Source organism: Cygnus olor, chromosome 4 (genome assembly GCF_009769625.2).
Source record: "Cygnus olor isolate bCygOlo1 chromosome 4, bCygOlo1.pri.v2, whole genome shotgun sequence".
Taxonomy (NCBI): domain Eukaryota; kingdom Metazoa; phylum Chordata; class Aves; order Anseriformes; family Anatidae; genus Cygnus; species Cygnus olor.
The window spans coordinates 50970514-50992774 of record NC_049172.1 but is presented as its reverse complement, the minus strand read 5'-3'; the positions used below and the strand labels follow the sequence as shown (position 1 = coordinate 50992774).

The 22261-nt window shown below is 37.8% G+C and overlaps 1 protein-coding gene and 1 long non-coding RNA gene across 6 annotated transcripts in view; one reads left to right on the top strand and one right to left on the bottom strand.

The window, feature by feature from the left end:
• Window positions 1–22261, top strand: part of GABRB1 (gamma-aminobutyric acid type A receptor subunit beta1) — a 125410-nt gene that overhangs the window by 73719 nt on the left and 29430 nt on the right. For all 3 annotated transcript variants that reach the window (XR_005819569.1, XR_005819568.1, XM_040556146.1), the window contains exon 5: window positions 20984–21066. Coding sequence is in view for 1 of the 3 variants with exons in the window: in XM_040556146.1 (XP_040412080.1) it covers window positions 20984–21066 (83 nt within the window). In the remaining 2 variants the exon portion in view is untranslated. The remainder of the gene's footprint in view (window positions 1–20983; window positions 21067–22261) is intronic.
• Window positions 7751–21053, bottom strand: LOC121069711. Of its 3 annotated transcripts, none has more exons than XR_005819572.1 (4): window positions 20923–21053; window positions 11394–11463; window positions 10049–10206; window positions 7751–9881 (listed from the first exon to the last, which is right to left on the bottom strand). It is a non-coding gene; the product is annotated as an uncharacterized LOC121069711 (long non-coding RNA). The 3 variants fall into 3 exon arrangements; XR_005819570.1 differs by lacking the exon at window positions 20923–21053 and adding an exon at window positions 12373–12430; XR_005819571.1 differs by lacking the exon at window positions 20923–21053 and adding an exon at window positions 12025–12123.

The following is a 22261-nucleotide window of genomic DNA, read 5'->3' as shown; positions in this document are numbered from 1 at the left end:
TAATGCTAAGATGTAAGCAACCGTGTATATTAAAAGAAATGCTTTAAAGGTATTTTCTTCTTAACCCTCACTCCTCTACAAATCTCACTTAAAAGAAAAATTTAATTCTTCTCAAATATTGTTGACCTAATTTAGAAGTAGTGGCAAGAACAATTTACAGTCTAGAAAACAACTTTGTTTTTTATTGTTTTATATATATACACTTATATATATAAAGCACCTATCACCATGTTGATAAACACTCTTTGGAACCTCTCTGATGGCAGGGGCAAGAACAGGAGCTGGCCTGTTAGTACCTCATCACTTCTATTTCCAGCCAATGAAAAACAAAGAAACAAGTAATAATAATAATAATAAAAAGCCACAGAATTTTGTTGCCAGCCTGGCTGGTGTTTAATATTGCTACTCCATCAGGGTAGGAGGGAGACTTATTGTGAATGGCAACAGTTTGCACTGTGAGTCCTTGAGGATAATAAAATATAAAATGGCAGATGAATTACTCTATAAAATACAAGAGTGCATTTCTCTATTTAGCACATTTGCTTTAGTACCAACATTTGTGATCTCATAACTGCCAGGCCAAAACACCCTCATGTAATTTTCTAATAAAAAAAAAAAAAAGAGAGAGACAAAATGTGTGGAAACTAGAGGGTATAATTTATAAAGCCATTAACAAGGTGACATTACTAAGTAATGTAATGGCATTGGTAATACAATCCCACCTTAAAACACAGGTCTGATGATTTTTTCTTAGACTGAGAAACCAAGCCCTACAGACACGAGAATGTAGATACTACACATACATACTTAGGATGATGTATTTTTGGGGATTATGAATGCAACCAGACATTATCTTTCAGGGAAGAATCTAGAAACATCAGAAGCATTGGAGCTACCAGGAGCCTAAATCAAGAGTCAAAAGCACAGACAAATATAAAACAACTTAAAACTCACTCAGCAGTTGAACCTATGGTAAAGAGGTTTACTTAGCAGCAATCTACACAGCAATAACCACTTGGGACTCCAAGCTAACTGCAAACTATTTCTTGACCTCTGGGTAAATCATCATGGGGGAGTGGCTTTGTGGTACCAAGTATATTAAAAGCCTTTAGTATACATTACTACATTCAAATATATTTAATCAGGGGAACAGATCCTTTGCAAAACACAAGTCCATCCAAGATTTTGGGTGTGAGGAGGTTTTTTTTGCTTGTTTAGTTTTGTTTTTATAGAAAGCCCTAATTATTTGTATTTAGTTTTGAAAAATTGTGTATTTTGCACAGATGAGGTGTCCAATTATTCATGTTCTTGAAAAAATACCAAGGACAAATTTTTCAAAAACACATGAGCAGAAATAGGCTTAGCCCAACAAGATAGTGATACAGAGTATTTGTATCTTCCAAAAAGATACATATACTCTTTTACATGACCATCATTTTCATAAATCACACAGAAAAGTTTAGTCTCTGAAGATAAGTTACTTGCAAAGGGTAAGCTGACATCTCCCATGCATCATGGCACAGACAGAAGAAATTGGTGAGTTTCAGAGCCCTTGGCACTTCTCAGGCCTGCCACTTTACCTATCTGATGATCAGATGCGTGCTGTTGATGTCCCTTTCAGCACAGCCTCTCTAAAACCACCTCTGAGGGTATGGCAGGAGTTGGCAAATGAGGCATTTTCGTAATTGTTAGGTAGACGGATTTGTAAACTATGTAAGACAGGGTGATCAAGTGGTTTTATTGGGAGCATAAATTATGAGATCCATGTTCTGCTTCCAGCCCCGTTAGTAACATATTTGTGTAAATGAATAGCAAGTCTCCTGTGGAAATCTGTAATTTTGGGGTTTTATTAGGTGGTGTGGGGTGTTTTAAATTTGTCCTCAGGTTTTGATGATAAATTTTTCTACAGAAGAAAGACCATCCCTCTGTTTGTTTTTTTGTTGTTTTGTTGTTGTTGTTGTTGTTGTTTTTAGTAGAATGGGAGCCAATCTTTGTGAGTTTTTTAAAGGCCTAATAGTTCTTCAAGCAAATGCATCTATATGTCCCCTATGCTGTGACAATTAGCTTTAGTATGTTCTCACTGGTGATCAAGGGACAGAAAGAAACTCTTTACATGGATCTATTTTATTGGTAAGAATTTAATTAAAATAATATCTTCACCTATTTTCCGTAATTTTCTTTCATCAGAAAACATCTTTGGAACATACCTTCAGAGTCCAACTAAAAATAAATAAATAAATATCTCAATTGCTATTCTGTAGCTAACAAACTACCTACAAGAGATATTTCAGTACCTTAAAAAATATTTCTGAATAAATACTTTTGAAAATTTTCTAGTCAAACATTTGGCAAATGGAGCGAGAAATAAATTGTCGGACTATTTCCTAAGAATTATTTCATTGACCTCAGTTAGTACCATTTGAAATACAGTTGACTACTGGCCTACTTACATTACAAACTCTCCAAATATTGAGTCTGTCACTGAAAGAAATAAATGAAACAGTTATAAAATAGTTACAAAAAATAGCTGTTAAAAAAAAAAAAAAAAAACCAGCTCTAAAATTAGCCTTTTTTTATAGGAGGGAGTGGGATTCAAGGATGGTGGATCACAGTTTTTTTATTTTTTAAATTATTTCTTCACTTGAGAGTGCTAATTCTATTCTTAGTACAATTAATCCTGCTTCTTCTTTATACAGAGTACACATTTAATCCATTTGCAGAAAATTACTAAAATACAATCAAATTCTAAGATCTCTCGGAGATGTTAGGTAGTGTTAAACCTAAATTGGCACAAGACATCCATCAACCAGATTTTCAAAAGGGCTGAGGAAAAATTGTAGTTTTTCACTATCTGCCTTTGAATCCAAGGAACAGCAAGTTCCACTGAAACACTGCATGATGAGCCAAAGGATTTTAGCAACCAAAACATTTCCTAAGTAAAATGCTTTTAAAAATATTAATGCTAAGCGATAATTTAACTCAGATTCTAGGAAGTTTAAAAATACACAGCTATCATCCAAATGTGGGCAACTTGTATGCATTAATGCCTCCTAAAGATTTCTCAGTGTTACCTGGGAGCCCCCTGCTGGGACTCTGCAGTTAGAAAACGAGCAAAGTTTTGTTTTGAAGGTGTGTCACAGATGTTTTGGTAATATTTAATTACTCTAAATATGGTATATTATCATCCTTGGAGTCACTGAATGCTTAATTTCTCACAAGCAAATCACTACATAGGCAAAAAATAAATAATTTTGTCCTGCATAGAAAATGTATTTTCTCAGTATTAGTTAAATAATTCAAATGTTTAAAAATAGTCCTAATTCTAGGAAAGGCGTGAAGATTCAGATGGATGGCCTGTGTGCTGGATATAAAGGATACAAACCTGCAGATGGTCTCTGGTTGTCACTATAGATGCCATAAACAGAACTATGTTTATTCAGTTTCATTAACAAAAATAAAAAATAAAAATTAGAAAAAAAAATCACTAAACAATAACCTGAACCCAAAAAAAAAAAAGAAAGAAAGAAAAAACACTACAAGAACATTTTTAGGACTGCATAAGAAGAAAATGCCATAATATATCTTCACCTGTTTTGGAAGAGTAATCTTTTTATCACACCACCTGATTTAACTGCAAACACAAAACAGCTAAGTTTTCAGGTATGCAAACTGCTTTTTAAGGACAAACAGAAGCAACAGGGCTAAGTACAGAAAATTGCTCTGAACTGACAGATTCACCAGTATTTTCTTTCCAAGCAAAACTCGTATAAAAGGTTTCAACCCATAGTGCAGCCACTATCTCCTTGGTTCCAGCAAGTGCTGCTGGGCAGAGCACTGTGAACTTAAACTATGTGGGATTATAAACACCAGATTTTCCAGAAGTGTTTTACACTACAGCATTTCACTCTTCTCCTTATGAGCCGTACAGTCTGAAAGCTTAGTTTCTGGACTCATCTTTGAGGATCTTTTATAGGTCTCCCTGTAAACTGAAGATTGAGATCTCAGTTGTGGAGTGATTGTTTCATTAGAAGTATTTTTTTAATGGCAATGGGAATTTCTGTCTTTTATGAGCAATGAGCTGATGGCTGTTTGATATGTATATGAGCTTTCATTCACCAGTGATCTTTTATCCCATTTCTAATTCCTTTTTCCATTATTTTTCAATTGCAAAATGTCAGACTTATTTTTAAGATGTCATGAAAATATCAAAGCACATTCTTGAAATAATTCAAAGGCCTGCATGCACACAAGATTATAAGTAAAGCTGCCTGAACACAGCATAACACTGTCCATGAATTTCCACTTACATTGGGAATAAGTCTATCTTCTGCCATACTCAGTCACCTGTATAAATCTTTTTTATCAGTATAAGTATAATTTGCCAAATTGAACAGCTACTAGCATGCTTAAAGAGACAGCTCTGGCCATGGCAAAAGGAGTTAAATGACAATAGAAAAAAACTTACCATAGTTATTCCCATCAATGCCGAGCAAGCACTTGTTTCAAAGCAATAAGTAAAAAATTAGATGTAAATATTCCTCCTTCCAAAGGAGTCTTAAATTATACCCGGGAAGAATGCGTTGAACTAGTAGAATCTTCAACATATAAAGTTTCAAATACAACATTTCCAAACCAGTTTTCAGATCCTCTTCTGGAAGGGTTCCCAGCTCCTTCCTTCAGTACAAAAATAAGGTGTCCATTCAACCATTCTGTGAAACCACTGAGTAATGGGTTTAGAATTTGAGCACAGTGTAATAACTCCTTATAATGAACCATTTGCAGCCCATAAGAGAAGGCAAGAAGCAGCAAGAAACATTGAGCCTGTTCAACCAGAGAACTCATGATCTCTCAGATGATTCTGAAACAGGCGAAAAAAGAAGGGTGAGCTAAAGTGAGACGAAAATTGTTCTCTATCAGTTACATATTCCATTTGCATCTTAATCTTCTGGATGTACGAGAGGAATTTGTTTGCTTATTTCTGGCTTATATAAGCCATACATCTCTTTGAGAAAACACAGTTCATGATACCACTGAGCAGCCATCAGAACTGTAGATTATTAGAGCACCTTTTCTTTAAGCTTAACTGAACACTGACTCTTAGCAATAACAGGTGATTCAGCTACTAAACAGAATGAGAATAATAGCAAAAGAATTATACAGGATGGAAAGCGGAAGGCTGAGAGTTTCAAAGCAATACAGCTTGGCATAATGTCTTTCATATTTTCCTACATTTTTATTAGTTATCTTTATGAAAGAAGGCCCATGTGATTTATTATGTCTTCCCTCATTAAAACATTTCAGAGAAGAACTGCTGAACCATGAAATTCAGAAGAAAATACAATACAGTAAGTGAGCAGCAGTGTCTCACTTTGTATTTCTCTCTTGTCCCAGAAGAACAAACAAGTGAAATCATCCAAATGCCTCCTGGGGCTTCAAGCAGCCAGGCAACACAGCCAGGTTATGACAAAACAACAGAAAGGGAGAGTTAAACATCACAAACCACCTGATTTTATCTGAAAATTCTATTTAATGAGCCAGATAACTTGAGTGGAAAATAATAATCTATTTGTATAAGCTTCAACCTTAAGTCAGTATTTTTACATTATGATAAAGAGCATCTTCATCATCTAAGCATTATCATCTGTCACAAACACAGAAGAAACAGTCATGCATGCTATTTCCATCATGTTTAGTTGGGTATTTTTTGAAAGAGAAGTTTTACTGTACTTATTTGTTATATCATTGTCTTTATTGTTGGAATAACAAACAACCTATTGGAGGTAGAGGTCAATTTGGGCAAAGAAAAGGATCATAAAAGCCACAGCTGAATACTTGGGGAAAAAAAAAAAAAAAAAAAAAAAAAAGATTTTTGTTTATTCTGTCTTCATGAGCATTATATGAATATAGATACAATATCTTTTCATAGAGTCTATCATAGTGTGCTCTTAAAGGTAAATATGAAAGAAACAAGCACAACAATACGTTTTGGCTGTGAAGAACTATATGTCAACTATTTGTAGAAAACAAATTCAGATGTGTAGCAAGGAAAGAATGAAAACCTGAGGAGTCTAAGCCTGCAGTATATTAAACTTTAGTTGAAGCAGGAGAAAAAAGGTTACAGGAAGGCCTGATACAAGTCAACAGCAGAGCATGAGCCAGGAAACTCTCATGAACATCATCTGTCTTGATGTAAACAATTGTACTCATTCAGCTCCTGGCTTCATTTCGTAAAATGTGCTCATTTTGTTTCTTTCATCAAGGCTTTGACTCTCTGCCAGAAGAGCCAATAGCTAATACACACTCATATTCCTATAACATCCAGCTGGCACTATTAAAGTGCCAGTCCTCTAAAATGTTGTGTTGAAAAGTGTCTATACTGCATAGTGAAGCATGGAGTGGACAACCTGAACTTTAAGTACTCAGTGGAACCTCTTACTGTCCTACTTTAACAAGTCCCATATTGCCATCTGTTTGGAAAAGGTTCTCGTTCAAAACAAGGAGAAATCGCAATAGATAACTTAGATGACCAGGCAGTCTCAATATGAAACTATTAAAAGCAATGTGCATAGTTTGGAATAGGAAAAAAACAATACATTCAGATAAAATAAGATTGTCCTAGATACCTTGGGGGGAACATTCATATGAGTATATTATCTATAAGATATAACACATTTGTTTATGTTATGAGTTATGTTTTTAGCTCCTGAAACAAAAGTGTTTATAGTATGCCTGTGTTCTCTGTTTATGAGGGATGTTTGGTTTCCAGAGCAGTAGTGATAGATTACGTGCATTCAAGATGCTGCACAACTATTTGTCAGTCTTCTGGATCCCTGTTGCAAGCAGCATTCGGTGAATATAAGAAACAGATTTTTTTTTATTATTATTATAACTGAAGTCTAAAAACAAATAAAACAGGACAAAGCTTCAACATTGGAGCAAGTCACTCTTCTCCCCCAGTTCTGCACTAAAATATAAAGTTAAAAAATATTATATTTGTAAAACTGTAAAACAACTACCACTACTAAAGGACAAAAACAATAAAAACACCCCCCCACACACACACACAACACATTCAAATACATAATATCCGCCCCTACCAATTAAAAGTTATCAGTATATTTACCCTGAAAAACCTCCTAACTGAAAACAATATTTCATGGGCACAAATCTGATTTTTTCAGCAATGTGAAAACTCAAGGGAAATTTGCATATGACTCATCAGTGTTGGCAGTCAGGAGAAGCTAATGCTATAAGGAGGAGCTACACACTGTCTGGGGCTTGTTAACCTGCTCCATTTTACGGAAGTCCATCCAAAGAACTGGGTGAAAAGGACTAGCTCAAATAAAGCATGCACACAGGGGAGCTGCTCACATAAGTACACATATATTCTTCTAATCTACATTGTGCTGATTTAAGATGGGCTCTCCTAGTCCACTCCAAGTTACCCATCACTATCTCTCTGCTAGAGATTACAGCTCTCTCATAGATGCTAACTGAGGTTGCTTTGGTGAACACTTCTTAACCTATTTCAGACACTATGAGCTAGTTACTGTCTTACCCAATTTAACTACAAGTCAACAAAAAGAGATTCACAGAGGCTATTCAAGGTGTTTTCACTTTAGTAGCTCTGCTAGTAGATCAGAATGGATTTTAATTTCCAGGGAAGGGAGCTAAAAGTAATTAGAAAATATTAATCTCTTCATCTAATACTGTTGCAGCCAGGAAAGGACACAAGTCTGCTTAAGAATGACGGAGAAGTTTGTTTCACCCAGCAAAAGAGATACCAATAGGAGGTATGCTTATTGTCCAGAAAGGGGAGAAACACACTGTAGGGAGGAGTGCTGTGTAAGCCGAAGGACAATACTATCCTAAAGACAAATGTGTAGAGAGCAGCCATAAATAAATTCACACTGGAAATTAGAAAGCTAGCCATCACAAAAACATGTTTCCTAAAAACCTCACTATGTGATAGTTTACCCTACTACTCCCAAGTATTTTGAGACACGTTGGTCAGTTTATGAAAGAAATAGCATGAGGTGGTACTTGCAGTAGTAAGAACAGTGACCCAGACACCCTTTCCTTCCCCTTGTGTGACAAATCTTGTTTTTTAATTAAAATGGATGTTAGGGTACAATTCTTGTTCCTATGTTTGTTATACCTGACCTGACATAATTCATAAAGACAAATAAGGTGTAAGAAATACAAAAGAGCCATACCAAAATAACAGAAACACCCCACTGTCCTAAATTTACTTGAAAGTTATTGTTAATTTATGCTCATTCAAAGGGGTTATGAATTAATAAGCTGCTGTAGCTAGAAATTTATTTGATATAATACATGCCTTACACTGATTCATTATCACAGAGTAAGTCTTGGACCAAATACACTGAAAACATTCATTTCTTCTCTGCTTTGTTTTCCAATTAAGATCCATTGACAGGCCATAGTCATCGATCAGTTTTCCATATAAAAGTCACATCAGCTTTCCTCCCAGGTCAGGGGCCTGAAAGAAGACAATCTAATTTCTCTGTTCACACTTTACACTGCCAGAAGGGTCAACATTTTTGTGAAAGCAAAGATCTCCTCATTAAGCTCCTAGTGCAAGATTTTCATTTCACTTTCAGTTCTCCGATGAAATTAGTCACTGCACACGGTAGATTAACTGCAGCTCATTTTCTTCAGATGCGCTTGAGTTTTCCTCTCAACATATGAATCAAGACATAATTATTCTGCCAGCTTTGCTGGCTGGAGTTATTAGTTTTCACATTCAACTACCTGTCTGGTACAAATGGAGTGTGCTTACTATCTGTTCAGGATCACAGAGAGTAAGGATGGGAGAACTAGGGAAATTAGCAAATACTAGAGACCTGAGAAGAACTTTAGAAATTGATTACACTTAATATTAAAAATTATTTAAGTGGTCTGTAAAGGCTTGATAATTTAAGCTCTGCTCTATAAATGGTAAAAGCATACCTTGATTAGGTCTTGCAGTCACTTACAAGCATAAAACAGCACAATATCATATAGTAAAGAGCCATTTATTGCTGCTATTACAATCTCTCCTAGTTGATAAATGTTGGTAATAGATTTCATAGGTAAGTTCTTTATAAAGTGTGGCCATAAAAGCTAATCACAGAGTCTAGTGGAAACTCTCTGCCTTTGCATCAGGGTTTCTCCTGCTCTTTACCTTTCATCTTTTTTCTCCATGGGACCCCAATAAAAAATGCCACCCCCACTTTCTGTTGCACTCTCCTGGGTACAGGGGCAAGTTTCAAACCATGTTGGGCCATGATGTCCTAAAATCCTCACATCAAATTTCTTTGCACTTGAGTAGTTACTGTCTTCCTCTTCCTTCTGGGTTAAAAAGAAGCAGGGTTCATCAGTGTCAGGATAACCCATGTGCGATTTGCAAGTCATACATAATGCAGAGTCAGAGGACACCCTGCATTCAAAACCATTCTGTGTCCTACTGGTGTTTGGCAAAATCAAGAATGGATTAAGCTTTTCTACTATCAAAGAGTTTCCGTGCCACCCAAGAAAGCTTGTTATACCTCATTTCTCTTCGTTTAAAAAGACCAGTTGCCTCTGTCTCACTGTTGGAGTAATTTTAGTGCTGAAGCTACTGTTCTGGCTAATTTTTCCAGTGCATAGGTAAAACTACAGCCACAGAAAAAGAAGCAGACTCCTCCATCCTTGAAAATCCAACAGGCCAGGCATCAGAAGAAAGCAAGAAATAATTTCAGTCCTTGTCTTTGTGCATTTCCTCGGCGCTTCTGCTTCAGAGTACAGGTTTCAGTTTGAGACGTGCTGCAGTGGTTGAAGTTGATCTGGAGTAGCTATGTGAGAAGTCATAGAGGTGTTCCTGAAGAGTTACAGAGTACCTATGAGGAAATAGCAACAGTCTCTTTTAGCCCCATTCATTCTTTCAAAATCCAGGAAGACCTCCCATGGTTACAAGGAGGCAAGATAGCAGTGGGTCAATTTGAAGCATGTCTGCTGCCAGAAACAATCCATTTTTTTTTACCAATCCAAACAATCCAATTTTTACCAGTCATTTTGAGCAAGCAAGCTCTTAAGCCTTCCATTTGCAAGCTAGTCTGGGTGCGGAAGATGTTGCCTGGATTCCTCTTCTGTCAACACAAGGGGAAAACCTGAAAATGTCTTTCTTTCACACATATATATCTTGGTGTCTGGTTTGGTTTCATTCTGGAATAAACAGCAACAACAAAATTTAAAAAAACAACAACAAAAAAAATCAAGATATCAATCAGCAATGACACCACTACTACCATCTAGCAGATCTCTATTCTCTCCTGAATAGGCAGTTCAATCTGTGGACACTTCCTATGACTAGGAATTTCAGTAGTAACATGACTCTTCTTGCATTTAGTCAAGTTTAGAAGGGTTGTAGAGAGATACTGAAAAAGTTAGAGATTTAGAACCATTCTTTTTATTAAAACCGTTTTGAAAATCAGTTATCTAACTTTACTTTCCTCTTGGACCTTCCCTCATGTTAAGCACTTCCCATCTGTGTCTCTCTCTCTCTCTCTCTTTCTTTTTGGCTTGCAACATACTTGTGCTGTCAAACTGAACTACTTTTTGCAGTAAATTTCAGCTCCAATACTCAAGCACTTTTTATTGAAGTATCTTGTTTGCCCTGGTATAGCTATAGCTCTCTTGGGATTTATCTTATGAAATATATTTTCACGGGTTTATAGCTGTGCAGTAAAAATTCTCACTGCACTGAAATTTGGCTTACAAGCATCAAAAAGACCTTTTTGCTAATATTTAAAAAGTTACATTGTAACTTTTTAATGACTTTTTATATTTCTAGATCTTTACAAGCAAGTAATTCATCTTCACTCTAAGCTGAGTTATTTTCTATACACTCTGTGGAAGAGAAAAAGATCTCATATTACTTATTCAAAATGTATTTTGCTTAAGGTTTTGATTTTAGAAGCTTCTAACTCCACTCAGAGCAAAACGCTTTCTTACAGACCATTTCTTCCACCACTTTTATTCCCATATTTCCTGCACTTTAGAGCTCTCCCTTCCTCACTGCCTCCTACTCTGGTCACTGCCCTGCAGCTCCAGGCTGTCCTCTTGGGGAAGGCAGGAGTCAGAAAGCTTATTTGTCCCCATTTTGGGTTATCTCATCTCATCCTTGCTTTGTGTTAGTACCATACAACTGTTCCCTGAAGCATAGTTCTGGCAGAGAGAGAGAGAGGTTATTCAACAAGGATTTATTTCTTTAAACAAAATAACCATGATTAATTTACTGACAATTGCTTTGAGTACTAAGGTAAATAAATCTCTAAAGCCAACTAAAGCCTGATATCCCATTTCCCAAAATATCTTGCTGTTTATAGCACCCAAGTCGAAGATTATCTAACCTCCGAGACGCTTCTACTTAGCTACTTAGCACAGAAGAAGTCCTATTGAAGGACCTTGACAGTAGAAGTCCTATTGAAGAAAAAAAAAAAAAAACAGTTTGTAAAAGGCCAGAATGCATAAATAGTATAGCATAAGAAATCCTGAGTTTGTCCCAGGAATCAGATGCCTTGAAAAGGTAGAACCACCTCCTCACGTGGGTTATTGTATTATGTTACACCTTGTCATGTAGCAGGTCTAGTTCAGGGGCAAGTATGAGTTGAGCTAGTGTTTATAATATACTTGGTTTCCTTCTACTGAATCTAAGACTTACAATCAAATCAACCTAACCAGAAAAAATAGTCTGCATGCATCAACTGTCCACGTATTTAAAACAAAACAATTCTAAGTTTTAAAATCTATTTCAACATGTCTGTATACAAACCAGAATTATGGACATCTGAGAATAATTGGTGCCACTTAAAGACACCTGAATACTTGATTACCTTGAGGATCCAGAATGTTAAAGACCCCCCCAAGTAAATTTATCTGACACATATGTTCAAATTAACAATGTTCATTACTGTTACTTTCATTTACCAATAAAATACTGAAAGGTATGCCAGAAATTATTGACACATTTGAAATCACTACCTTGGACAATTTGGACAAGTGGTTCTTGAATCAGCAAAAAGAGAGAAATTCAGTGGTAAGTCAGTGTAAGCTCAGGCTCATATCTGAGATATATATATACCATATATATATATATATATACACCCATATACCTCTCCACTTTCCTCTCCCACCTACAAACATTACATTTCCAATGGTTAAAGATCAAGCTGCTTGCATGAGGCCAACCAGCTGCTAGCTAAAAACAAATTTTAAAGCATGATGTGATCACAAAGTGCTGGATTTCAGTGGGAACCACAAGATAAATCTGAAGAGAACACAAGGCAGCCTGTGAAGGAGAATAATGAATCCTTCCCATTTTGCTCTTACCTTGATGTCTGGCATGCCATAGTCTCAGCCACCCACACACTTGTTACTAATGAGGAGCTCTTACTCTGTATTTACAGAGTTTGAATGACAAGCTGCCTTTAATGAGACCTATTTTTAAAGGAGAACAGTGCCTGAGACTGTAGGTTCGTGAGCTTGGGAGGAGGAGGTCAGCAACAGGGCCAGAAAAAGAGGTGTTATTCTCCAGGACGTGTCCACTGTCTAGCCCCCACTCCCTGCAGCACACCTAGTCACTGAGACAAGCTGTGAACAGGATCAGGATATTCCTGTGGATTAAAAACGCAAATTTCCTGTGTAAAAGTGGATATTTGGCCCTGAATATCTCAGCAGTTCAGGTAACACTGCTGGCTCACAGACACCTCCGCCAGCAGAGTGGAGGGGCCAGCATGCAGCCCAGTGCTCAGGGTAGCAAAGGAGTTGGAATATCCAGGTCATCTGCTCATCACAGGCACTTCTTAGGCAGCACAGAGCACTTTCCTATAGATTGCAGCACCATGACTGCAAGGCAATACAGCTGCAAGCCGTTACAAAAAAAGCCATAAGCTTCAAAGTGCTTCAAGTCATTTCTGAACCTGGGATCCTTAAAGGAAGACCAGAAGTGACCTTCTCCAGCAAACAGACCTTCATTATTAAATGAAAAGAAAATTAAAAAGAGGTCACAGAAAGGAAAGAAAATAGGAAAGAAAGTAGATACAACAGGTAAGAGGGAAAAAAATAAATAGTAGATGGATAACAGGTTTCAAATTCAGTCACCTCTGTCTAACAAAAGAGTATTTACACTTGAGTAGATGGTAACACAAAGTTGATGATTCTCGTACTGTAGTCTTTAATAGTTTGCTCACCCTGAAATGGCTGGGATTGCCAGAAATAAAGACACAGCTTTGCTGCTCCTTTACTTTGTAGCGTGCTTTAGTTATTTACACTCGCTCCAGCTTGGCACAAAATGCCTGAGACTCAGGATGACAACATCACAGACTTGCTTACAAAGGCATAAATCAATCTACAATATGCAAGTCCAAGAGTGCTCCTTCTTAATTTTGTATGTCTTGCCACTTTGTGTAATATCTAAAGAATGAATGAGTTATGAATTTTTTAAGATATTTTGTGATAGCATCCACATCTCATCTCTCAGTCTACATGCTCTTGTCATTAAGGCTTTTTAAAGTATATGTTACTGTATACACTAAAGACGTTCAACACACTCACCCACTTCTGCTTGCCTTACTCCACAGAACCCACAATCTCCCCTGACAAAAGTTTAGGTCCCTTGAGTGACCACTCATATAATTAGGACTCTAAACATACATACATATATAAATACATACCTTTTCCAGAAAGCTGCATCACAGGATTTCCAAGTTTAAAAACCATTTGTACTTCTATGTGAGTTTTATTCCATTTTTACATTTTATTTTTCAAAAAAAAAAATGATGGAGGAGAGGCAAAGCAAACAAACTACTTACTGCTCAGGCATTCAATAAAACCCAGCAGAAAACTCATACTCTGACACATTTTTCCTGGTCTCATCTTTGTAAAACTGTATCCAGTATAATAAAGATTGTTGAACCCTTCTCACACTGGACCCTGTTCTCAGCTTCTTACAGCTTTGAGATGAATATTCTCTGTATGTGTCTTCCTCAAGATGTTTCTTTTTATTATTTTTTTCATGTTTAAGCAACTTTGCTTTTTTCTGTGAACAAAGATTAAAAGGAGATGTATTCATAGAATCATAGAAAATTTAAGGTTGAAAAAGACTTTCAAGATCATTGGGTCCAACGATCCCCCTACCACCAATGTCACCCACTAAACCATGTCCCTACACACCACGTCCAACCTTTCCTTGAACACCCTCAGGGATGGTGACTCGACCACCTCCCTGGGCAACCCATCCCAATGCCTGGCCACTCTTTCTGAGAAGAAATGTCTCCTAATTGTTTTAATTATTGAAGGGTAGTGCCCTTTGTTCAATTCTTTGTTTTACTTGTTGAAGAGTAGGGGCATGACATTTCCATTTTTCCCTTCACAAGGGACATCGCCCGAATGCCAAGACTTTTCAACTATGATGGAGAGAGGCTTGGCAACTACATCAGCCAGTTCCCTCAGGACCTTCATGTCATCAGGTCCCATGGACTTATACCTGTTTAGATTCATCAGGTGGTCTCAAACCTGCTCTTCACTTACAGTGGCTGGGACTTTGATCTCCCAGCCTCCATCTACAGGTTCAGGGAAATGAAAGACTTGGGAAGCCCATCTACCAGTGTAGATGGAGGCAAAAAAGTTGCTGAGTACCTCAGCCTTCTCCATGTCTGTCGTTACCAATTACTCAGATATAGAAACTCACTCCTAATAAAAGAAATTAGCCCCTATAATCGCTTACACACTACTATTTTCACTCCTCAGTCTATTTTCACAAATGTTAAAGGTGCATGGTGGCCCTCGGGGACTCCTGTCACCCCAGAGCAGCAGCCCGAAGGAAGCTGGGTCCTCTCTTGTGCTGTTCCTCAAGGCTCTGTGCAGAAGGGATGGCACCTCTCGCACAAGGGCTGGGCGATGGGAAAGAAGCACTCACACAACCCCTGAGAATCAGCAACAGAGTTCTTTATTGCTGGGGCACCTCGCAGGTAAGCCTGCGGGATGTCTGTGGTGTTCGGTGGCTCCAAGCTAATGCTTGGAGCCTGAGGGTTGAGTAGGGAGCTCGCCAGGCACTTCTGCGATGCTGTTTGTGCTCTCTGATGGCAGAGAGTGAAGACATGCCGGGGTAGTCCCAGGTCTGATCTGGCCTAGGTGAATCCACTTCCATTGGTTCCTCTGCCTCTTCTGGTGGACCCAGCTCCATGGGCTCCACGGTGTTTGGCAGAAGGACAAGCCAGTCCTTGCCTGGGACTGCCCAAATAGGATGCCTCCCATCAGGTATGTTTTCAGGCCAGGGTGCCGAACCAGGGAGTCGTCCATTTCCACACCTATGTCCCATGCCACTGTCCAGTTCACTTCCATGCATGGTTTCGACGCTGCCATTTGTTTTATGGCCATGGCTGGGTCCCTTGCTGTATTCTGGATGACAGGCACACGTCTGCTCCACACAGCTGTCCAACTGACACTCCTGCTTTTGCTCCATGCCACGTTTGTACCACTGGGAAGGCCCAGGCCCCCTGTTGCTGTATGGCTGAGGGGGCGGCCTATTCCCCACATCATTGCGATGCCAGTGGCACCGCTTATACATGTCTGTGGGCTGGACGCCAGAGGTCCCTCGGACACTGGTGTCTGTTGTGCCGCAGGCGCTACCCCTCTGCCCATGACACTTCTCCTTCCTTCTTGGTGCTTCCTTGGACTGCATTGCTGTCCTCTCACACTAAGGAGGGCTGCCTCTCGTTTCCCTGCCTCTGATCTTCCTCCTGCCGCACAAGCTGGCTGTCAGAGCACCTAGAAGCTCAGCGAGTGGTGGGGAGATGCAGGGGTCCTGTTTTATAGGGCCCGGAGCAAGGGCGGGGCAGTGGTGGCCGCTGTGACCTCAGCAAGCCTCTGTGATGGAGTGGCCCACGCATGGTCAAAGGTGGCTGTGTTGGGAGCGGCCTGGAAGATGCCCTCACGTGGGGGAAGGAGGAGGGTTGGTGGGGGCTAAGGGCCCCTTTTCTGGGGCTGGCTCCCCTGGGCCATTTGGCTTGCCAGAGAGAAAGGCTGCCCCTTGGCCACAGGGACTGCCCTCCACCTCCTGTCCTGTGCCCTGGGTTTATTTTTAACACTGGTTAAAAATAAAAATAAATAAATAAAAATAAAAAAGCCAAATTATAATCATTCTGTAATCTAGAAAAACTGTTTTCTATGTGGTCATGAACTCATCTCTAAAACTAAGTACATAAATCTTTTACTGTATCTGGCTCAGGAACCAAGAATCCAATTTTCTCTCAACTCCTAATGAGATCGTTAAAGGCACTAGCATGTCCTAATCTTACTAACACGTACAACTTCTTTTTTACTAGAATTTGATTAGACAGGCAATACACCGACCAATGAACATAGCTTTTGCAAGTACATACTATATTATATAAAAGACATGAAACCAACCCATGGTTAATGCTCAGATGTACCTCCTGTAAGTGGGCTTCTCCCAGCACTAGAAGTTGGGCATGTTTGCAGGTTCAGAGCTGACATTTTCTCCCAGGGCCAAGCACTCAGCTACTGATCACCCAGGCTTTGCTTGGAAATTTACAGTGTTGGTAGGCATAACAACCTTGTACACAGCATGAACAGAGAAGAAAAAAAATTGTATATCAAATGTATAGTTTTTCTTCCTTTGTCTACCCGTACAGTGTTTCTGCCTACAAGAAATCTTAAGCATAAACTTTCTTTGACATTCCTGAAAAATTAGGGCAATTACACCAGGGACATGTGACTGGATTCTGATGTCAAAAAGTTACTATGGAATTAAGTTCCCTGATATTACTGAAGTGAAATTAACACAGATTTAATAGAAGCAATGTGTTACCTGGGACGTGAAAGTCTATTTTCAGCGTGTACTACAAGCCCCAGCTCTGCAATGGTTAAGAGAAGCATGGCTACTTTTTATTTGTTTTGACGATTTCAGTCTGCCTTTAAAGAAAAAAAAATGAGTTCTTCCCAGCTCATATCCTCATATACATTCAAAATTTGTGCTCTGTTGACTGAGAGAAAAAGAACAAACCTATTAAAGTTTGATACCTTTTCTCCAACTGGGAGGAAACATTTCACAACATAATTCTCATTGTTTAGCACAGATCATCTCCACATTTACTTGCCCTTGCTGTATTAAATATTGCTTCTCTTCTTCAAGAACTAAGGAATAGCTTTTTTGACAACATTTTCATGAAATGTTCTAAGTACTGAAGCATAACTCCATTTTCTGTGCTCATTCTGAACTTACTTTAACTGCTCACTGCTGTTTTAACCAAAAATATTAAGCTTTAGCTTTTGTTCCTACAAGACCTACTGCCCTGCAGGGAAACCTCTGACAGTATTACACAAAGAAGTCTGCTTTGCAAATATTGGACAACAATGCTTTTCTTTCACATAGTTTTATTTTGGGCCAAAATAATTTTATTATATAGCAAGAATATGGTATTCAGAGAATCACACAGAAATAAAAGCAAAGCAATGGATTAGATAATTTCAAAGGCCAAAAGTTTTTTAAAAAAAACATTGTTTTCTTCTTCACAAATATGATGTACCTTGCCTGTTAGTGATTCAGACTTCATGCTTTCCCAGGATGTCTGAGTTTCACATGAGTGAAACTAAGTAACATAATGATATATGTCTACCTAACCATATCTTCTTTATTTAATCCTATTGTACAATTTGCCTTCAAAAGAATCAAAAGAATGTAAGGAAAGTAGGGTAAAAAACACTGTACAAACAGAATATGTTAGCCCCAACACTGAAAAAATACAGAACTTAAAACACAGTCAATAAACAGAAATCCTGGAAAAATCGTATCCTGCTCCGAGATATAAATAACTGTTTCAAGTACTGGATTAGTCCTCCCCTTCCACTTTTACAGTGCATCATCATATTCCACCATTTTCATAAAACACTTGTGCCCAGGGATTTTCAGGATTAAGCCCATGGAATACAGATTTATTGTAGTTTTGTCCTATCTTCGAACTATTGCATTCTCCTTCCTGCCATTACACTCTTGTATTTTGCATTTAAATATCTTTATTTTTAAGTGTCTGGTGCACGTGCAAGCCATCAACTGCTGTCTCCACTGAGAGAGTAAAAACAGTAACAGGTTTGCATTTTTTACTCTGCTTACAACAAAAGATCTGATTTTATTTTTTATCAAGACAGCAATTACTATGATTGCATATGGGTTTAATTTATCTCCTTAAACAAGTTTTACAGTTACCCAGAGCATAATATAATTAAAAATTTTACGCAGCTGAGATCTATCATGAGGGAGTAAGAAATGCTTGAAAGCCAGATTTATGAACTAAAGGTAACGAATGTTGCTGGATCCTGGAGCACTCCTACTGCAATCACAAGTAGCTCTTGTCAAGGAAGCCAGAGATTCCCAATAAGGGTTAAGAACCTTCAGCTTTAGGAGACACCACATTGGGTTGGCAGGTTTCTCCACTTTGGGGAGAGCTTCCAAAAACTACAACCTGCCTTTTCCAATCTAAATAGGCACTAGGTTCAGGTTCTGATAAATCCCTGGACAGATGCCATTCATCATCCCCAGTACCATGTCCAAAGCTGCAGGTCTACAAGTCAAGAGGGAAGTCATGAGCTTTCAGCCTTCCCCAGCTTAACAAGGATCTCCAATTTTCCTTCCCACCTTGCATTGTGTGGCTTTCATCTCTGCAAACTTCAGCTAAAACCCTGTCACTCCCCTCTTCATTTAGAAACAACTGCTTGCTATGGCATCAGAGAGCTAAGAGGTAGAAGAGCCATGAGATGGAAAGCTACTCCCCACCACCACCTTTAGGGACCCTTTCCCCAGACAGACTGACCCATACACAGTGCACTGCCTTACAGGTGTTACAGGGAATGTGAAACAGCCCTGAGGGAAACAGAGATCATAGAGTGCTTCTGTTTAACCTTTTCTTAGAGCATAAAGACAAGGAGTGATTTAACAAGAATGAAGGATGAGAAATTACTAAGAGACAGATTGGGCAAGTTTGGATTACTTTCTGCTGCAAGAAACCAGTACTAATAGTTTATTATCTCTCTTCTGCATAATCCAAGTATTCACTTCCAGACTGCACCTTCAATTAACAGTGAAGTGTCTTAGGGATACAGACATTTATTTTTGTTCTTGAATTATAGTAGTCAGACAGACCAAGCCAACTCAAGGACTATGCACAGTGAGGAGACAATGCATTTGAACAAAGACTTACCAGAATTACATCAGAAAAAAAAATGTGGAGCATTTAAATATCAGTTATACTACAAGTGTCTTACTTATTATTGAACCATGTGTCAACAAAAAATCCTTGATGTTATTAAGAATAACAGATTGCTACTGCTTAAATAGCATATTTAGAATATTCAAAGCTGCAGAAGTTAGGAGTACAGACAGACTGGCCATTAAGAAATAGTTGGCCACTCTAACCCTGTGGTCTAGGAAGCACTATCTCAACTTCTACTTCTGTAAACACTTAAATAAATCTGGTTGAAGATAAATGAATCTGGTGAACTAAATTATCTTAAAGGCTGATTTATTTATCAGGAACAAAACATTGTCCTGCGAAACCTTCATTAAAAATCATTTAACTGTGACTAGTGTTAGCATATGGATATGTATGATCTTAAGCCTTACTAAGTAGGAGTCTGACAAATCATTACTGCATGTCTTCTCAGTGTCTCTCAGTAAGGCATATTTAGCACAACACTAAACTAAATGAGGTCCTACCTCTCTTGAAGTCTTCAACATTTTCTATGACAAATGCAAAACCCATTAAGAAACATGCAAAACAATTCAATGTGCAACACGAGACAAAAATCAACCTCACAGGAAAAGCAGAAATATGGTATTTTACACAGTGTTATGCAGTAGTTTCATGGACTGGTTTCTCTGTCACATCATTTCGTAGACAGTGCAGGTAGATAGATGGATTTTGTGGATTTAGGAAATTTGAAATGTGTCAGAGTAAAGAAGCACGTGGCTTTTCTTTTTTCCTTTTATTTTTATCAGTTCCATGACAGCACAAATTATCATTCCCATACAGCATGTAAACGTGCTTGACTTCCAGCACATCAAAAAGAAAACCTCCAGATATGATCCTGTGGTATCAATTACCATGAAACAGGACCATATCTAGATCAAGAAAAAAGGCATTTCTTAGGTAGGAATTTTTAGAGAGAAAGAGAGAGAGGCCAATAAAATTCCAAGCCAAGTTTGCCCATTTATAACTTCAGAAGTTTTATAAGAAGGTAAGAACCCTTCTATCACACAAACACAAAAAAGACAACTGCAGATGCCAACTCACTTCTGTGAGTTTGAAAGCACTACTGCAAGTAACTTTCTTAATTAACCACAAGACAATGTTACATTTCATAAGTTTTTGATGTCATTCTGCCATTTTTATGAGGTGATGTTCAATTATTATAATGATAAACTGATTATGAAACCATAAAAATGATTCAGATATTACTAGTACTTCCACAGCATGAATGAAAACATGCATACATATTAGACAAATTTTAAAACGCAGTAGATGACAAAAAAATGAAAAAAGAGAGGTATGTAAATACTAGTTATTTAAAAACATATGCAAACCAATTTGAAGATATTGAATTGAGAACATTAAAAATGAGATGTCCAAAGAGAAATCTCAAAAAATATTCTTCAAGACACTACACTTTTGCCTGTAAAGTTTTCAGTCAAAATCCTGCTCTATGATATTCAGCATATCCTTCTATGCTTCATACTGTAACCAGTATGTTGTGCTGTAGAACTTATTTATTCATGAGTTACAAGCCATTTTGTATGCCAACAATCCTTGTGCACCACCATTCAGTATTTAAACAAATAAGAAAAGCTGCTACAGAAAAATTTACCTTCTCAAACAAGTCAAATGTGGTTTCAAGTTTCCTGATTTTTTTCACCCTCCTCTTGCAGGATCACGACAACAGCTGCTTGCATGATGGATCTACGCAGATATCCTCTGGATGAACAAAATTGCACACTAGAAATTGAAAGTTGTAAGTTATTGGAGGGAGAGGGTTGGCTAAATAACATCAGTGGATTGGAAGGCAATCATGGGTTAAACAAAGCAGGTGAAAGTTGTTCAACTATTTTACATCCAGTGAGCCTGCACATTGAACATAACTTTCTACAGTGTATAAGCTAAAACATGCTTATTTCACAATATTTTGTTGATCCAAACTTGTACGATGTCTTTCAAAACCTCTTGCTGAGTTAAGGGGGAGAGTACTTCTTGATGAGCAGATCAGAGGACAGCAGCAGAGCACTGCCCATCTTCAACGCCTACTCGCTCAGTGCTTCACCTCAGTGCAATCATCTCTAACATCAAGATTAACAACTGCCCCACATGATGTTGGGAGGATCGATCAATTGCTCTTATCAAAATGGTTGGAGGTTATAAAAGGAAACAACTTAATCCTTCTGCACTGAGGTTAATAAGAGCTTTGCCATTGTCTTCCATGAGTGTAAGATCAAGTCATGCAGTTGCAAATTTTTATTAATATAGTCTTCAGATCTTTTACGAGGCCAGCCTCTAGAGAAAAGCTTATTCAGGTTTTCGAAAAGAATCTTTATTCTGTCTTAGGTCAAGCCAACTACTGACACCAAGGACAGAGCGGTCTGCCTAAGCAAAGTTATTAAGACTACATAAAGTAGGGTCCAATGCAAAATAATGCAACAGTTTTCTAAGAATTTTAGTTTGCCACATTACAACCGTTACAAAATTACAGTTATAATTAACCAATCTTTTATTATAATAATACTATTTTCTAAGGTATCAGATTTTAGAACATATTAACAGATTTCCTCACATTCAGTGTTTTGTTTTAGCTCACTAGAAGAGAAATAACAGTTTTAGCATTTAAATCTGTTTGATGGATATTTTGAACAACTAAATAAATAGAAACATGCTGATCTAGGATTAAGGATTCTTCCTTGCCTAACAAAATTATTTCCTAACATTTATATCATCAATAACAGCAATTTTTTTATTGTTCATAGCACATCCTATTCAAAGATCTTAAGGCCCAGGAAGTACAGTTTCCATTTGCAGAAACTCATGATATAAGTTTTTGTGTAACTGAAAAGAGGTTAAATTCCCAAAAACTTCACAGTATGAATTTTCAGAGAGATTCCATTAGTCTTCAATCATTTAGATTTTGACAAATAAAAAGATTTCCATAGTGCCAAAAC